Genomic DNA, 17,726 nt, shown 5'->3' with positions numbered 1-17,726 from the left:
ATATATATATAACAACATATTTATTTACCATTACAATTTGACAAGTTATTGAACTTCGGAAAATTTTACAAATTATACTGTAACAAATATAAGTTTGGTCTATATTAAAATACTAAACTCTATTTATTTATTAATTTTAATTTAACTTGCATTATCTGTTAGCAAAAAAAAAAAAAACAGAAAAGAGCTACGCTAAATTAATAATTTCATATAGAAAGTTCCATAACTATGAAAAAAGACTAAACTAAAATAAGCAATAAAAGAAGAAAATTTAAAGAAAATTTGACCGTAGCTCTAAATTTTGTTTGCAAGCCATACTATTTTCAAATATACATATATAACAACATATCTATTTACCATTACAATTTGACAAGTTATTGAACTTCGGAAAATTTTACAAATTATACTGTAACAAATATAAGTTTGGTCTATATTAAAATACTAAACTCTATTTATTTATTAATTTTAATTTAACTTGCATTATCTATTTGGAAAAAAAAAATAGAAAAGAGCTATGCTAAATTATTAATTTCATGTAGAAAGTTCCATAACTATGAAAAAAAGACTAAACTAAAATAAGCAATAAAAGAAGAAAATTTAAAGAAAATTTGACCGTAGCTCTAAATTTTGTTTGCAAGCCATACTATTTTCAAATATATATATATATAACAACATATTTATTTACCATTACAATTTGACAAGTTATTGAACTTCGGAAAATTTTACAAATTATACTGTAACAAATATAAGTTTGGTCTATATTAAAATACTAAACTCTATTTATTTATTAATTTTAATTTAACTTGCATTATCTGTTAGCAAAAAAAAAAAAAACAGAAAAGAGCTACGCTAAATTAATAATTTCATATAGAAAGTTCCATAACTATGAAAAAAGACTAAACTAAAATAAGCAATAAAAGAAGAAAATTTAAAGAAAATTTGACCGTAGCTCTAAATTTTGTTTGCAAGCCATACTATTTTCAAATATATATATATAACAACATATCTATTTACCATTACAATTTGACAAGTTATTGAACTTCGAAAATTTTTACAAATTATACTGTAACAAATATAAGTTTGGTCTATATTAAAATACTAAACTCTATTTAATTATTAATTTTAATTTAACTTGTATTATCTGTTAGCAAAAAAAAAAAAAAAAGAAAAGAGCTACGCTAAATTAATAATTTCATATAGAAAGTTCCATAACTATGGAAAAAGACTAAACTAAAATAAGCAATAAAAGAAGAAAATTTAAAGAAAATTTGACCGTAGCTCTAAATTTTGTTTGCAAGCCATACTATTTTCAAATATACATATATAACAACATATCTATTTACCATTACAATTTGACAAGTTATTGAACTTCAAAAAATTTTACAAATTATACTGTAACAAATATAAGTTTGGTCTATATTAAAATACTAAACTCTATTTATTTATTAATTTTAATTTAACTTGCATTATCTGTTAGCAAAAAAAAAAAAAAAATAGAAAAGAGCTACGCTAAATTAATAATTTCATATAGAAAGTTCCATAACTATGGAAAAAGACTAAACTAAAATAAGCAATAAAAGAAGACGAAGAAGAAGCATAAGCTAATAACGAAGAGGTTCTTGTAAGTTCGAACACCCGACCAATAGCAAATGCTTACTCCGCTTGAACCATCCGACCAACGCAAAATTTTGGTTATGCGAGTTCAACTCATTATTATTATACCAGCGGGTTCTTGGAAAAATAATTTCCACAAAAAGATATTTCCAAAGCGGGTTCAATTAAACCCCTTGAACCAATGTGAGTCCGCCCCTTATAGCCTGTTTGACCAAATTTTGTTTAGGGACAAAAGTATTTTTTTTTTTTATCGAAAGTGCTTTTGGCAAAAAATTGAGGTGTTTGGCCAAGCGTTTAGAAGGAAAAAAAAAATGCTTTTGAGGAGAAACATAAGCAGATTTTGAGAAGCAAAAAAATGTAGCTTGTCTCCAAAAGCATTTTTCTGAGAAACACTTTTGACAAAAATATATTTAGAAGCAGTTTTCAAAAGTTTGACCAAACATTAATTACTATTCAAGAGTGCTTTTCAAATTAATTAGTCAAACACAAATCGATTTTTATCAAAAGTAATTTTTTGAAAAATATTTTTGAACAAAACACTTCTTAAAATAAATAATCATATTTTAGAAGTTTGGCCAAAGGGCCAATAAGTATTAACATGGTTAGAGGCTTAGAGCTCTCTATAAATATAGGTGGAATATCCTAATTATCAAAACCCAATTCTATGGGTGCTATCGTGGCTGACGGTATGTGTTTAACCCTAATTCAGTTCAACTCTTACTCAAGATTATTAGTAGTATTTTATATGTGTATATTGTGTCTTATTCTCTGTTATTGTTGTGATTTAATATTCTTCATATCCCATATTGCGTTCCATATATACTTCTCTTTCAATTTTCAGCATCATTCTGACTGTATTATTAATTGAGTTTAGCGCAGTAGTTGCAAATGCTCTGCTAGAGCACTGTGATTTCATACTTGAACAGATTTTATTGGGACACAACACTGGCTAAACAAAAATTAAATAGAGAAATGCACTACTTCCTTCAATAAGTAGAACGATAGGAAAGAGAAAATGAAGAGATGTGTGTAACCTTGAGATGCTGGAAAAGGAGCAGGTGAAGAGACCTCTAACCCTTGGGTGCTGGGAAAAGAGCAAATTTAGCAAAATTTGACAAAAAATTGCTAAGTGTATAAAAAAACCCTCAAACAGTTCCTAATTTGAGAAAGTACCATTTGAATTGCTTCTTCCTTTTATTCTCAATGTTAAATTGTATTTTTGTTTTTTACATTTCAGAAGGGTCAGAAGTTAGCATGGAAAGTGATTCGTCGCCGGCACGTTACCTGTTGAAAATTGAATCATTTTCCTTGCTCTCAGACAATGGCATTAACAAGTATGAATCAAATGAGTTCGAGTCGAGCGGCTACAAATGGTAGTATTGCTCATCATTAACTTTATAAAATTTGTCTAAACTTCAATCTTTGTTTTTGATAGTTGCTTCTGAGATTCTGATTTCTGTTATGGACAATCTCTTAGTTGATGATAAGCTCCACACCACTCATCTGTTTGCTTGCCTTGACATAATGTAACAATAGTATGGGCACTTAATAGAAATCCTTCAAATTAAGCAAAAGCTACCGATATTTGACTAATCTGTCACACTCAGGCCTCCATGTAACACGGGCACTAAACTGAAGATGTTGCCTTATTTGCACTATGTAACACATATTCATAGGAGATCTCGGAGACCTAAAGGCAAGCTATCTAAGATTAATTTAAGCTTAAAGGTGTGCGCCACATCATAACCTAAATTTGTATAAATGTTTTCATATATATATATATATATATATATATATATATATATATATAATGCAAGTGCATATGTTAAAAGATTCTATAAATTCTTCCTGTCCCCACTCATTAAAATTTAACACACAAACATCCGTTATAGCAACATAAGATGAGCAGTAATATTTTCTCCCAGTATAGAGACAACGATTTCTTTGAACAGTACCAGCATATATATATATATATATATATATATATATATATATATATATATATATATATATATATATATATGCTGGTACTGTTCAAAGAAATCGTTGTCTCTATACTGGGAGAAAATATTACTGCTCATCTTATGTTGCTATAACGGATGTTTGTGTGTTAAATTTTAATGAGTGGGGACAGGAAGAATTTATAGAATCTTTTAACATATGCACTTGCATTAAGTAACCAAATTAATGGTGATGAATCATTTTATATATGTTGAGATATAATTTGCTTAATCTTTCATTTTGGCTAATGCACCTATGTTCAACTAGTATGGATACCAGTACATTAATCAGTGAATGTTAAATAAACCTACTAAAATTGACCATACTGTTAGTATTTCAGATGTGAACTTAGTCGACACAAGTTTTTGGGTCCATGTACCATAGATTGATAATTCATGAATGCAAAAAGGGCAAGCTATCAGCTATGAAACTATGGATTGGACAAGGAAATCTTTGTTGAAACCTCAATAATTTTTCTTTGTGATCAAAAGGAAAACTTACAAAAGAAATTAAGATTAAGAGTACTTTTAATAGTTAAAGAACTGAAGAAGAGTCTCAAACTCTTAGGTGCCAAAGAACAAACTCTTAGCTTCCATTATCGAGACGGTGTCAAAGTAATTGTGGAAGAAGGTTGTACCTTTTCTATTTGCGGAGCGATAAGTTGCAATTTGAGGCTTTTAAATTTAAGGGAGGGATTAGAATTTTTTTAATTAAATTGACCATTATGTATTAGTAGTAAACTATAATTGAATTAAAAAAAAGATAAAAGTAAAAATATAGTAATTTGCTATTAACTATAAATTACATTGTATTTATATTAGAAAGGAGGAGAAGACACTGAAGTTGGGTATCGAACCCACATTATCCAAAAAAGGATGGAACTAAAGCGCCCCACTAACCACTTCTGCCATTCACCTCTTTTGTGTCTGGGGTTCCCATCTATATGTACATATAACGGGTCCCGTGACCCCTTAACCCGCGAGTCCGCCTCTGCATACTGCCTTCTTTCCATAACAGAAAAGGCAAAAGAAATATGTCTTCTGTAGCATAGGAAGGTCATATATTTCCCAATAAAACCTGCTGCACCGTTTCATTTTCAAGTTCTTTTTTTATTTTTTATTTTTTAAAAACTCTCCCAAATTAGGAGGATCTATAGTGTTTCCACATAACCCCTCCAGGGTGACTCGAACCCAGGACCTAATGGTCGTGGGTGGAAGTGCTTTTACCAACTGAGCAAGCCTCACTTGTCAAGTTCTTTTGCTATCTAATTCCTTGATATTGTGTGCATTGTGTTTTACTTAATCGTGATTTTCTTTTTCTGTCGTGTGTTTTTTGTTGCTCTCATTGGGGTTTTCGGGTAGAGGTTTTGAAAGCTGGACACATTGCTCATCGAGTAGAACTTTTTAATTACAAGGCATAGCATGAATGGTTTTTCTGTAAATGATATTTAAAATTGTTTTCTTTGTCTGTACATTTGCTTCGATATCATTTCCGTTTTCATTTTGTTCTGAATATCTTGATCTGTTCATGGACTAATTGGGACAGGAAAATGATCATTTATCCTTATGGAGATGGATCAGGACATGACCATATATCTATATACTTGGCCATTGTTGGGACTAGCTCCCTACATGCTGGTTGGGAGGTGAATGCCACACTTAGCTTCTTGATATTTGATCAAATTCATGACAACTATGTTGTAATAAGAGGTATAATGCTTTTTCTCATAAGAGGTATAATGCTTTTTCTCTTTGTGACATTCCTCTTCCTAATGTCTTCAGAAGGTTTACAAGAATATATAAATTAGTAATTAGTATAAATAGAAAACTTTCGATTTAGATAGGCAATGTTTACCATGTCAGTAACGTTTTCTAGGAAAATACATATTTTCATGCAGGAATGGAGCGGCGTTTTCGCAATATCAAGACTGAATGGGGTTTCTCAAAATGCATCTCCCGTGCAACATTTAAAGATCCCTCTAATGGTTACCTTGTTAATGACAGTTGTATCTTCGGAGTAGATGTATATGTCAACAGTAATCATGGAGTAGGTGAATGTATGTTGTTGAAAGATGTCAAGGCTTATAAGCACGAATGGAATATTTCTGAATTCACAAAATTGAAGAATGAGTTGTTTTCTGAGGAATTTACTGTTGGCGGTTACAAATGGTATAGTTGTTCATGTCCTTTATATCTGTTATATATATTTTTCTTTCTTTCACGCATTCTTCTCTTTGTAGTGTAAATGCAATTTGATGTGTTTGGATGCAGGAAAATTTTGCTATATCCTACAGGTTGTAGTGGACAAAATGGCGAGAGCATCTCCATCTATCTTGAATTAGTTGGTGCTAAAGGATTTGATTGTCGAAAAAGGGTCCACGGAAAATATAGCATTTCCGTCAAAGACCAGATTAGTGGTGCACATCGCAAGATGACTGGTACGTCCTCTTGTTCCTTTATTTATTGAACTGTTTTTTGGTTCCCGCATTTGCAGGTAACGTGTCGATTTAAGTATCCCATTATTCAAACATCTGGCCTTAGTTCAACTTGCCAAATAGTCATTTTCATGTTTTCGACCTCAGAGGCATCTTCATTCGCTAAACCAGTGTCAGTACACTCAAGGGAGGATCCAGGTGGAGGGATATGGATTTACGTGAATCCATACATCCCTCGACCATGTATAGTAATGTTATATCTATACAAAACTACTTAATTATATATGTGCATACCCTAACTCAGACAGTCCAGTGGTGCAATGGTTGTTCGATGCATCTTTATAAGTGAGGTGGTGTTTAAATCTGACATCATACATTTTTCTTTTTCTTTATTTCTATGTTTGATTTATTCTCTCAAAATCCTTGTCTAAGTACTTTTCGTTTTCTTTGTTTGATTTATTCTTTCAAAAAACCCTAGTCTGATACATTGAAATCTTTATTCTCCATTACCTTGAAATTTTATATATTAAATCAAATGTCTATATTAAAACTAGTATCAATGGAAGATGTAGTATGTGTCAATGGGTACGGTTCAATTGATCCAAACTTTCTTTAACATGGGAAAATCATTAAGAAAATTTTAAAAAGATTGAACCTATAATTTCAAATTAAAAGTGTAATCGATCTTGATGTTAAGAACCTAAATGTTGAACCCGTCGAATTTTAATCTTGGATCCACCTCTTTGTAATAGTGTGCTCATCTTCTTAAATTTCTAGATCTGCCGTTATTTACACTCTCCTTCCACATAAACCTAAGGTGGAGTTATTCCTGTTGGCACGAGTAACAAGGGCTTGTGTTTTGGTGTGTGTGTGGAGGGGAGCGAAGACATTGAAGGGTGGTACCGACATTTCTGTGCTGCATATATCATTAACATTGCTATTTTTAAGCAAGAGCCTCGGGCTAAAGTAGAGTAATTATCCCTTATTGAAAGTTCTACTCAGTATTGACCACTTTCTTAATAATCTCATTGCCTATTACAGCCTTCTGTCTTCAATATGATCCATATCCACCAAGTCTTGTTTACATTGTAGGTTTTCCTCCGAAAGAGGATATATTGTTACAGACACACACATAAATGTAAAACAAAAGAAGTTTTTTTTTTTTTTTAGTGAATTGTCATTTCTCACGATTGGGTGGGTTTAATATGTACTGAGGTAAAGATACAATACTGAGCTTGAGATGTTAGCAATGCAAAGCGATCAAACGAAAAAGAAAACGAAAGTAAACCTTCTTTCCTAAGGCATTTTGATTCATTGGCAAACAATCGAGCTACCAGAACTTACACCATCATCCATTTGGTTGTTGATGGAATTATGGTAAATGCATGAGGTCATATCTGAGCTTAAAATGATGATATGTTTTGTAGTAGTCTTTTAGGGGTCAATCTTGGCCAATTGAGCAATGAATAGACAATTTTAAGTTTCTTTTCAAGAGACTTTCACAGTTTTTTCTTGTTGAAAAAAGGAAAAAGGATATCAAATATGGGTAATTTGTGTTTGTCATCATGCCTAGCAGCTTGGTGGCGTTCTTTTATCTACTTTAGTAAAATCTTATTGTTAAAATCCCAGCATATATTTTAATAGGTTTCTATTTCTCTTTCTTTTGAAAATTTTGACATTTCTCTTGCAGTTGGTTCATATTGGTTTTCAGCTGCTTGTTACATTTGGGGATGGGGGGCATTTATGACACGCTAAGTGAATTAAAGGATCCAAAGAAAGGCTTCCTTGTGGGTGACTGCTGCATTGTGGAAGCAGATGTTTCTGTGCTTCGTGTCGTCAATGGTTTAACCTAATCATATATATATAGTACTGAGATGACATTTAGCAGGTGTGTCGGGGACGGCAATGCTTCAAGATATATTATATGTTATTATGTTAAAAAGAATGATATACTATCAGGGTATATTATATGCTAAATCCATTGTAATATTATTTCCTCTGCTTTCTCCAATTTTCCCTCAGTACTGTTGTTCCAAGTGTCATAGTATTTGGACAAGAGTTATTCGGTATTTGTGTTGGTAGAAGTTAGCAAGTACTCGATAGAATAGTTGAGTTATGCCTCCGACACCACTATCATTCACGAAAAGTATCATAGCATTTGAATAAAAATTATTCGGTACTTGTGTTCGTGAAGGTAGCAAGTGCTCGATAGAAAAGTTGATTTGTGCCTCTGACACCACTATCATTCAACAAAAAATATCATAGCATTTGGATGAATTTAATGAATAACACGTTTATCGACCTAAAATATGGTTGATGAATTATGACCGTTTGTTTTATTCCATTACATGCATGCAAACCTACGTTTTGTATTAGAATCAAAAGTTGAGATATGAGGTGTTAAAATATATAGATAGACTGGTAAGAAACATACATAATTATATTGCAGCAAAAAATTAAATATGAACACACCTTCGATGTTATTGTTTAAGTGCTGAAAAATGAAAATCATGTTATAAATATATTATATTATGAATGTTCATTTAGTACTCTGTTGTAAATAAGTTTCCTGAAGAAGCTCATCTATATGAAACTTTGCCGTAAATATGTTTATCTATTTAGTACTCTATTGGAAATAAGTCTCCTGAATAAACTTATCATTTCATTACCCCATTATGGATAAACATCACACCCGGTAGAAGATTATCCATATCTGGTATAATGAGCTTATTCTTTCGGTACCCAGTTATGGATAAACATTATCCCCGGTAGAAGATTATCTATATCTGGTATAATGAGCTTATGCTTTCGGTACCCCATTATGGATAAACATTACCCCCGGTAAAAGATTATATATAACTGGTATAATGAGCTTATCCTTTCGGTACCCCATTATGGATAAACATTACCTCCGGTAGAAGATTATCTATATCTGGTATAATGAGCTTATCCTTTTGGTACCCCGTTATGGATAAACATTACCCCCGATAGAAGATTATCTATATCTGGTATAATGAGCTTATCCTTTCGGTACTCCATTATGGATAAACATTACCCCCGGTAGAAGATTATCTATATCTGGTACAGTAGCAGCTTACACAACACCTTGCTTTCTTCTATAAATAGAGAAAATTTCAGTTCATTATGTACATAAGTTTGAATAATATATCAGTTTCTCTTTATACTTGTTTTTACTTTACACTCTTTATTTTATAACACGTTATCAGCACGAGATTCTGCCATCTCGAGCAAATACTTTGAAAGTATCAGAGGTACGAACTTTTTTTTCTCTAAATAATATCAAATCTTTCTAAACTTGAGTTTGTAGCCCTGGATATATCGGGCAAAAACTACATGTCTTGGGTGCTTGATGCTGAAATTCATCTTAATGCGATGGGTCTGGCAGACACCATCATGGACAAAAATCAAGCATCAAACCAAGACCGTGCCAAAGCAATGATATTCCTACGCCATCACCTTGATGAAGGCTTGAAAATGGAATATCTCACTATTAAAGATCCAGTCATACTGTGGAATAATTTGAAAGATAGATATGACCACCCGAAGATGGTCGTTCTTCCATAGGCACGTTATGATTGGACTCATTAAGGCTACAAGATTTTAAATCTATCAGTGAGTATAATTCTGCTATGTTCAGAATTATTTTTCAATTGAAATTATGTGGTGATAATATTACTGATCATGATATGTTGGAGAAAACTTTCACCACTTTTCATGCCTCGAATATGCTCCTGCAGCAACAATATCGAGAGATGGAATTCAAAAAGTATTCTGAACTTATCTCACATCTTCTTGTAGCCGAGCAACATAATAGGCTATTAATGAAAAACCATGAAAGCCGACCTACTGGTTCTTGTCCATTCCCTGACGTGAATGAGACGAACTTCCACCAAGCTAAGCATGAAAGAGGACGTGACCCCAGTCGTGGTCATGATCGTGGTCGGGGAAGAAACACTAATCATGGTAATAATAATGCACCAAAGAACCCTCCTCACCCCAAACAGTGGAAAAGGAAGGAACAAAAGCATGAAGCGGTGCAAGCAGCAAAGGCAGAAAATGCATGTTGTAGATGTGAAGGAAAAGGGCACTGGTTACATACCTGTCGTACACCAAAGTACCTGGTTGAGCTATATCAAACCTCCCTGAAGATGACAAAGAAAAATGCTGAAGCAAATTTTATTTCTGAAGATAATTTAGACTTCATGCATTTAGATGTTGCTGATTACTTTGCACTCCCGGAAGGAGAAATAAGTCATGTGATCGGTAATGAATCTGTAGAAATGTAAATATTTTAATTTTTGTTGTTTGTAGTAGATAGTATGATTATGTAATTGTTGTACATAAATAAAAGTTATGCGGTGATAATGATGTTTACTATCATATTTATTTTGTTTATCAAGAAATTTTCTCTCATGATACCAGAAGTGTGTGAGCAATATTTGATAATACAAAATGTATCAACAACTCCTGAAGAGCTAGTTGTTTGTCTAGAAGACATATGCCACCAGTAGTGTCCGATAAATATTTGATTGTGGATAATAAACGAAGGCTATCGAAGAGCTTATGTACAAATATGTCATTCATATTATATGATTATGGTCAAAACATATGTTGTAGTAAACCTGAAGTTTACTAATACAAATGGTTATCATATTGAGATTACAAATGATTGAAAGATTAAAAATCTTCATGTTTTCACAATCATAGGGGATAAAATAATATGTATATGAGAAGTGACCTGCCTTATTTTTCAATTTGTACTATATCATGTATCACAGTAAACCAAAAGTTTACTAATGCAAAAGCAATCACAGTAAATCAAAAGTTTTACTGAGGCAAAAGTAGCTACAGTAAATAAGAAATTCGCTAATACAAAAGTAGCCACAGTAAATCAGAAGTTTACTAATGCAAAATTTATGCCATAGTAAACTAGAAGCTTACTAAGAGATAACACAAGCCATGATAAACTTGAATTTCTCATTTTCCATTTTTAAATGAGCTATTTGAGAATTCAGATAAGCATATACTGAAAAACTAGAAGATTCTTCAAGAATTCTCTTGTGTTGCTTGTTCTCATAATAAATTGATTATACCAGCTAAAGTTGGGACTAAGACCCCTGAATTCTGGAATATATAAAAGGTGAATATGGGCCCATTCACCTATCATGTGAACCACTTATAGATGCATATATGAGATGGTTATATGTGTGTTTATTGTCAACCTGCAGTTTGGCATTTGAAATTGCTTTTCTCAATTAAGAACATAATTTTAAGATTATGAAATCAAGATAGTTCATCTTGATGATGCTGGTTTATATCCAAGCTAGTTTAGTATTTAATACCTCATATTAATGGCTAAACTATTGCTTATGAGAACAAAGCCTCATGTGTTGGTCTAAGATTTTCTAAATTGCATACAACAGCACTTGTATGCATCAGGCCAACAAAATATGATAAGTTCTCCCCTCACAATTGGTTTAGGATCAGAAACCAAATATTTTTACTATCTAATAACTTTTGATGTGTGGTATATGATTAAGTTCTCTACCACAATGCACAAATATAGGTTTCTCAAAGAAAATTGGGGATATGTGTTAGTTTTTCTAACATTTGGGGATGGAATAAATAGCTGAAAAATATGCTATATGAATCGAATTATCATTAATATGATCCTTACTTAGAATATAATTCAAGTCAAATGCCAGAAGTATTTGCAGATCCAAAATTAAATATCATATTTCAGCTGCAAATGTTCCTATTAAAATTAAAATCCCTGAAGGATAAAGTTTACTGCACGCATGAAGCGTAGTAAACCGACCGGTTCCAAAGGTAACAATCCTTGAAAAATGATAGGAGCAAATGATTAAAATGATCATAATGAGTAGGAAATGAGCTCTAGAAGAGCCCACGGCATAACATTTCATGAAACTCCAGAAGAAGTTCAGGTACCTGAAAATAAAAAAAGTGTTGAGATCTCAACAAGTTATGTCGCTTAGGAACCGATACAAAATGATCGTCGACGATATATTTGATACAATATAGTTCACAATATTGTAAAAGATTATGAGGATCGAACCTGTAGTCCAGACACCTGAAGATGTCATGCCATCTAAATGCAAGTCATAACCTATATGACTCATTTGATTAAGTCTATATGAAGATTCTTGAAGGATTTAAAATGCCTGAAGCAAATCCAAAATCTCGGGAAATGTATTCAATCAGATTACAAAGATCTTTGTATGGTTTAAAGCAATATGGGCGTATGTGGTATAATCGCCTTAGTGAATATTTGTTGAAAGAGGGTTACATAAATGATGTTATTTGTCCATGTATTTTGGCATCAGAATTTGTTATACTTGCTGTTTATATTGATGATATAAATCTTGTTGGAACTCTAGAAGAGCTCCAAAAGGCAATTGAATATCTTAAGAAAGAATTTGAGATGAAAGATTTTGGAAAGACAAAACTTTGTCTTGGTCTGCAAATTGAACATTTAGCAGACGAGATCTTTATCCATCAATCTGCCTATACAGAAAGGGTCTTAAAACTCTTTTACATGGACAAAGCGCACCCATTGAGTACACCAATGGTTGTTCGATCACTTGAACTGAATAAGAATTTGTTCTGACCTCCAGAAGAGGATGAGGAACTTCTTGGTCCCGAAATACCTTATCTCAGTGCAATTGGTACACTTATGTATCTTGCTAATGCTACAAGGCCTGGCATAATATTTTCTGTTAATTTACTAGCAAGATATAGTTATTCTCCTACACGGAGATATTGGAATTCAATTAAGCATATATGGCGATATTTAAAGGGAACACTTGATATGAGTTTATTTTATTCTAACAAAGGCAGTGTAGATCTTGTTGGTTATGCAGATGCATGTTATTTATCTGATCCACATAAAGCTTGATCTCAAACCAGGTACATGTTTACATGTGGAGGTACTGTCATATCATGGCGCTCCATAAAGCAATCTATTGTTGCTACTTCTTCAAATCATGCTGAGATAATAGCTATTCATGAAGCAAGTAGGGAATGCGTATGGTCGGGATTAGTGATTCAAGGAAAATGTGATAAAAGATCCATAATTTTATACGAAGATAATGCTGCATGCATAGCCCAATTAAAGGGGGAATTTATAAAAGGAGATAAATGGTGACATTGATGTGCAACAAATCCGTTCAAGTGACAATTCGACAGATTTATTCACTAAATCTTTGCCAACTTCAACTTTTGAGAAGATGGTATACAAGATTGGAATGTGGATACTCAAATATTTAAAACATAATTTTTATCAGGGGAGTAAAATACGCGCTATACTCTTTTTTCCTCGCTAAGGTTTTTCCCACAGGGTTTTCCTTATAAGATTTTTTTTGAGACAACTAGTTATGCGTATTACTAAATATGTGTACTTTTTTTCCTTCACTAGGATTTTTCCCACGAGTTTTTTCCTAGTAAGGGATTAATGAGACACATTATCTTTTAATGAACATCCAATGGAGAGTGTTATAAATATATTATATTATGGATGTTCATTTAATACTCCGTTATAAATAAGCTTCCTGAAGAAACTTGTCTATATGAGACTTCGCCGTAAATATGCTTATCTATTTAGTACTCTATTGGAAATAAATCTCCTGAAGAAGCTTATCCTTTCAGTACCCTGTTATGGATAAACATCACACCCGGTATAAGATTATCCATATCTGGTATAATGAGCTTGTCCTTTCGGTACTCCGTTATGGATAAACATTACCCTCGGTAGAAGATTATCTATATCTGGTATAATGAGCTTATCCTTTCGGTACCCCGTTATGGATAAACATTATCCCCACTAGAAGATTATCCATATCTGGTATAATGAGCTTATCCTTTCAGTACCCCGTTATGGATAAACATTACCCCCAGTAGAAGATTATCTATATCTGGTACAGTAGCAGCTTACACAACAGCTTACACAGCAGCTTGCTTTCTTCTATAAATAAAGGAAATTTCAGTTCATTATGTACATAAGTTTGAAGTTTGAATAATATATCAGTTTCTCTCTATACTTGTCTTTACTTTACGGTCTTTATTTTATAACAAATCACGTTTTTTTGAACCAACCGTCAGGATAATAGACGTATAAAAGAAGCTAAACCAAATAATGTATACCTGACTTACATATTACATTATAATTAGATAATTAATTAAAATTGACGGGGTAATATTCTAATTTAACAAATCTTTTCTTCTATGGACTTGTTCTGCTAGAGCTTAGACGAGCTTGGGAAAAAATGATTTATGATGTAACATGGCTTAAATTCTTTAAAACGAAACACTTTTGGATTATGGCTGCAAAGAAATGATCTCTTATTATTATCATTTTGATAATTGGTGCCATTAATTTTGTTATGCCAAGTTGAAGTTTAGTTTTTAAACATCATGGTCAAATATACTACTCCAACCGTTCAAAAAAGAACAAATTTGTTACTATTTGGGGGAGTGATCAAACAAGATTTTTTTACCATATTTTTTGCAAATAGTTTTTAAATATTACCGATTGTTAATTATTATGACTTACAATACTTTTTATGTAGTTTCTAAATACGAATTTTTTTTAAACAACTTAAGAAAATTATCTCAGAATTCACGCAATTAGTTAATTTAATCCTCATACTCCATAAAAGTTCGGACTATTGGGTGTGTGTGAACAAAGTCCCACATAAAAAATAGAAAATAAAAAAAGCTACTTATAAGGAGTTGGATACTCTTAATGGTGTGAGGTCTTTTGGAAAAAACCGTGCATGTTTGGCCCAAAGTGAACAATATCACTGTAGACAATAAATTTACGTCAAGAAAATAATCAAGACCGAAAAAATATTGCAACAATAGTAGTATTTTATTTCAAATAATATGAGTGTTATAGTCTCTATGATTCCTCTAATTTTTCTTTCCAACAGTATATAAATTCAGGGCCTTTGAGCTTAATCTTGAATTTAAATTTGATTTGATTTATCCGTCACGAATGCCTTGATATTCCTCACGAACAATGATTTTGTCATGTACAAGTAGTCTTGATCTTGAACGCCTTGTATTTGATTTCGTTCTTGATCTTGAACTTGACTTCTTGAACTTGAACTTGAACTTGGTTGCTTGAAACTTGAACTTGATTGCTTGAAACTTAAAACTTGTAAAGAAATTACGGCGTTTGATCCACGAGCTCTCTCTTGCTTCTTGTTAGGTGCCTTTTTGAGTTACGAAGACCCATATTTATAGTTGTGGAAGAGAAGAGTTGTGATGAGAACAAACTTTTTCTGACCAATCAGATTGAAGCATGACAAGGGCGCATTTGACTGACCAGAACATGTCACTTGCATATGTGGCACATTTTTATTGGCCTTTTAATTTAACTTGGTATGCCTGTCATTTTGATTCGTGACATGACCCTACTGGCTCTTCTGTTTGACTTGGCGTGCCATGTCGTTCGACACATGGCACCAAACTGGGCCTCTAGGAAGATGGACATCTTGGGTTTAATAAAATGGACTCATCACTTGTAACCCAAGTAAATGGATTAGCCCAATGAATTTAGACTTGTTTATTTAACTCATATATATTGAACTAATATAATTAGTCTAATTATATTGGCCTATTATTTATTTGCACTATTGTATATTTAAGATATAATTCAAAATATTTCGTTAAATTTAAATCCAATAAATTTTGAATGCCTACAAATGTCCCCTACTTCAAAACTTGTCGGGTTTAAACTCGTTGAACTTGAGATCATAATCACTCTCATGCGTTGGTTCATGAAGAGAAGGGGATGAAACTTGAGAAATGGAGTCTAATTGAGGAAAGCATATATAGACAAAAATCCAAAGTACAATGGCTGAAACTAGGGGGCTCCAACTCAGCATATTTGCCAATATGAAAAGCAGGAACTCTCAGAATCTGATTAAGACACTATACTCACAAGAAGTGTAGCTAATACAAAACACTAAAAGTATTGAAGAAGAAGTCATTGGCTTTTATAAGAAGCTCTTGAGTTCAACAAATAACAATATTCCTGCAATACAACCAGATATCCTATGCAAGGGGCCATACTAAATAGAGAGCAACAATTGCAACTTGTGAGGACTTTCATCAAGGAAGATGTTTAACAAGATCTGATGGACATTGATGAAAAAAAAAGGGTCTAGGTGCGATTGTTTTAACTCCTACTTCTTCAAGAAAGCTTTGCAGAGGTAGGAGAGGAGGTAACAAACTTTATACTTAATTTCTTTGAAACCCATATGCCTAAGACAATAAATTGCACCTCAGTAACTCTGCTCCCTAAAGTCAAACACTTCCTCTATTAAAGATTACATGCCTATTTCATGTTGCACTACTATCTACAAGATAATCTCTAAGATGCTAACTAGAAGGTTACAAGATGTCATGGATTTCCTTGTTGATAACAACCAAGTTGCTTTTGTACCTGGCAGAATCATAACTGACAACGTACTCCTTGCTCATGAATTAGTTAAAGGTTATGGGAGGAAGGGTATATCACCTAGATGTATTCTCAAAATCGATATACAAAAGGCCTATGACTCAGTAGAATGGACCTTCCTAGAACAAGTCCTCATTGGGTTAAACTTTCTTGCTTTTTTTATCAAGTGGATAATGACTTATGTGAGAATTGTTTCATATTCTATAGTGATTAATGGCACACCTACCCCTTCTTTTCCTGCAAAGAAAAGGGTGAGACAGGGTGACCCCATGTCTCCTTTCTTATATGTATTAGCCATGGAATACATTACTAGACTGTTACACACATTGAAGGAGAAACCTAACTTCAACTTCCATTCTAGATGCTCTAAACTGAATATAATACAAGTTGAGTTTGCTGATGATCTGTTACTCTTCTGTAGAGGGGATGTGACATCTATTCTGATGTTATTTAAGTGTTTCAGGTTGTTCTCTGAAGCATCTGGTCTGTTCGCAAATATATGGAAGAGCTCTGTCTATTTTGGGGTAGTACCACCTAATAAACAACATGATATCAACTAGATACTGGGATTTTCTATGGGATCTTTGCCATTCAGGTACCTCGGTGTGCCTTTGAACTCTAAGAGGCTGTCAATAATGCAACGTCAACTGCTACTTGAGAAAATGGTGGGCATAATCACTGCTTGGAGTGCAAAATACTTATCCTACTCAGGTAGAATCCAACTGATAAAGAGCGCCTTGACTACAATATAATCTGTCATGACCCGAAATTTCCACCCTCGGGACCGTGATGACGCCTAATATTTCACTTGCTAGGCAAGCCAACGTTAGAATAAGTTTTAGCTATTTTTAACAATTCAAATTAAATAATATCCAAGAAACTGAATAAAACTGAAATAGAGTGAGAAAACCATAACAACATCGATATCTATATACAATCCTAGAATGGTGTCACAAGTACATGAGCGACAAGAGTAATACAAATACTGGTTTGAATAAAAACACAACTGTCTGAAATGAAATAAACAACTAGAATAAGGTAGAAAGGGGACTTCAGGGTTGCGAACGTCGTGCAGTTGTACCTCAAGTCTCCGCCAGGCAATCAATCCGAGCAATCTACTGACCGCCGCTAAGACGACTCCAAAATCTGTACAAGAAGTATAGAGTGTAGTAT

General features: G+C 32.9%; 1 protein-coding gene across 3 annotated transcripts; it reads left to right on the top strand.

Moving 5' to 3' along the window:
• The first annotated feature begins 2,171 nt into the window (after positions 1 to 2,171).
• On the top strand, positions 2,172 to 8,046 carry LOC107769522 (uncharacterized). 3 transcript variants are annotated; one of them, XM_016588747.2, is made up of 6 exons: positions 2,172 to 2,300; positions 2,852 to 2,987; positions 5,161 to 5,324; positions 5,513 to 5,783; positions 5,886 to 6,052; positions 7,740 to 8,046. In XM_016588747.2, the coding sequence occupies exons 1-6, from the start codon at positions 2,279 to 2,281 to the stop codon at positions 7,802 to 7,804; spliced, it is 825 nt and encodes a 274-aa protein (XP_016444233.1). In that variant the 5' UTR covers positions 2,172 to 2,278; the 3' UTR covers positions 7,805 to 8,046. The 3 variants fall into 3 exon arrangements, with proteins under 3 accessions (XP_016444233.1, XP_016444235.1, XP_016444234.1); XM_016588749.2 differs by lacking the exon at positions 2,172 to 2,300 and adding an exon at positions 2,464 to 2,745; XM_016588748.2 differs by lacking the exon at positions 2,172 to 2,300 and adding an exon at positions 2,532 to 2,672.
• Positions 8,047 to 17,726: the final 9,680 nt, after the last annotated feature.

The sequence above is a fragment of the Nicotiana tabacum genome, chromosome 4 (genome assembly GCF_000715075.1).
Source record: "Nicotiana tabacum cultivar K326 chromosome 4, ASM71507v2, whole genome shotgun sequence".
Lineage (NCBI taxonomy): Eukaryota > Viridiplantae > Streptophyta > Magnoliopsida > Solanales > Solanaceae > Nicotiana > Nicotiana tabacum.
This window is presented reverse-complemented; position numbering and strand designations above follow the sequence as displayed.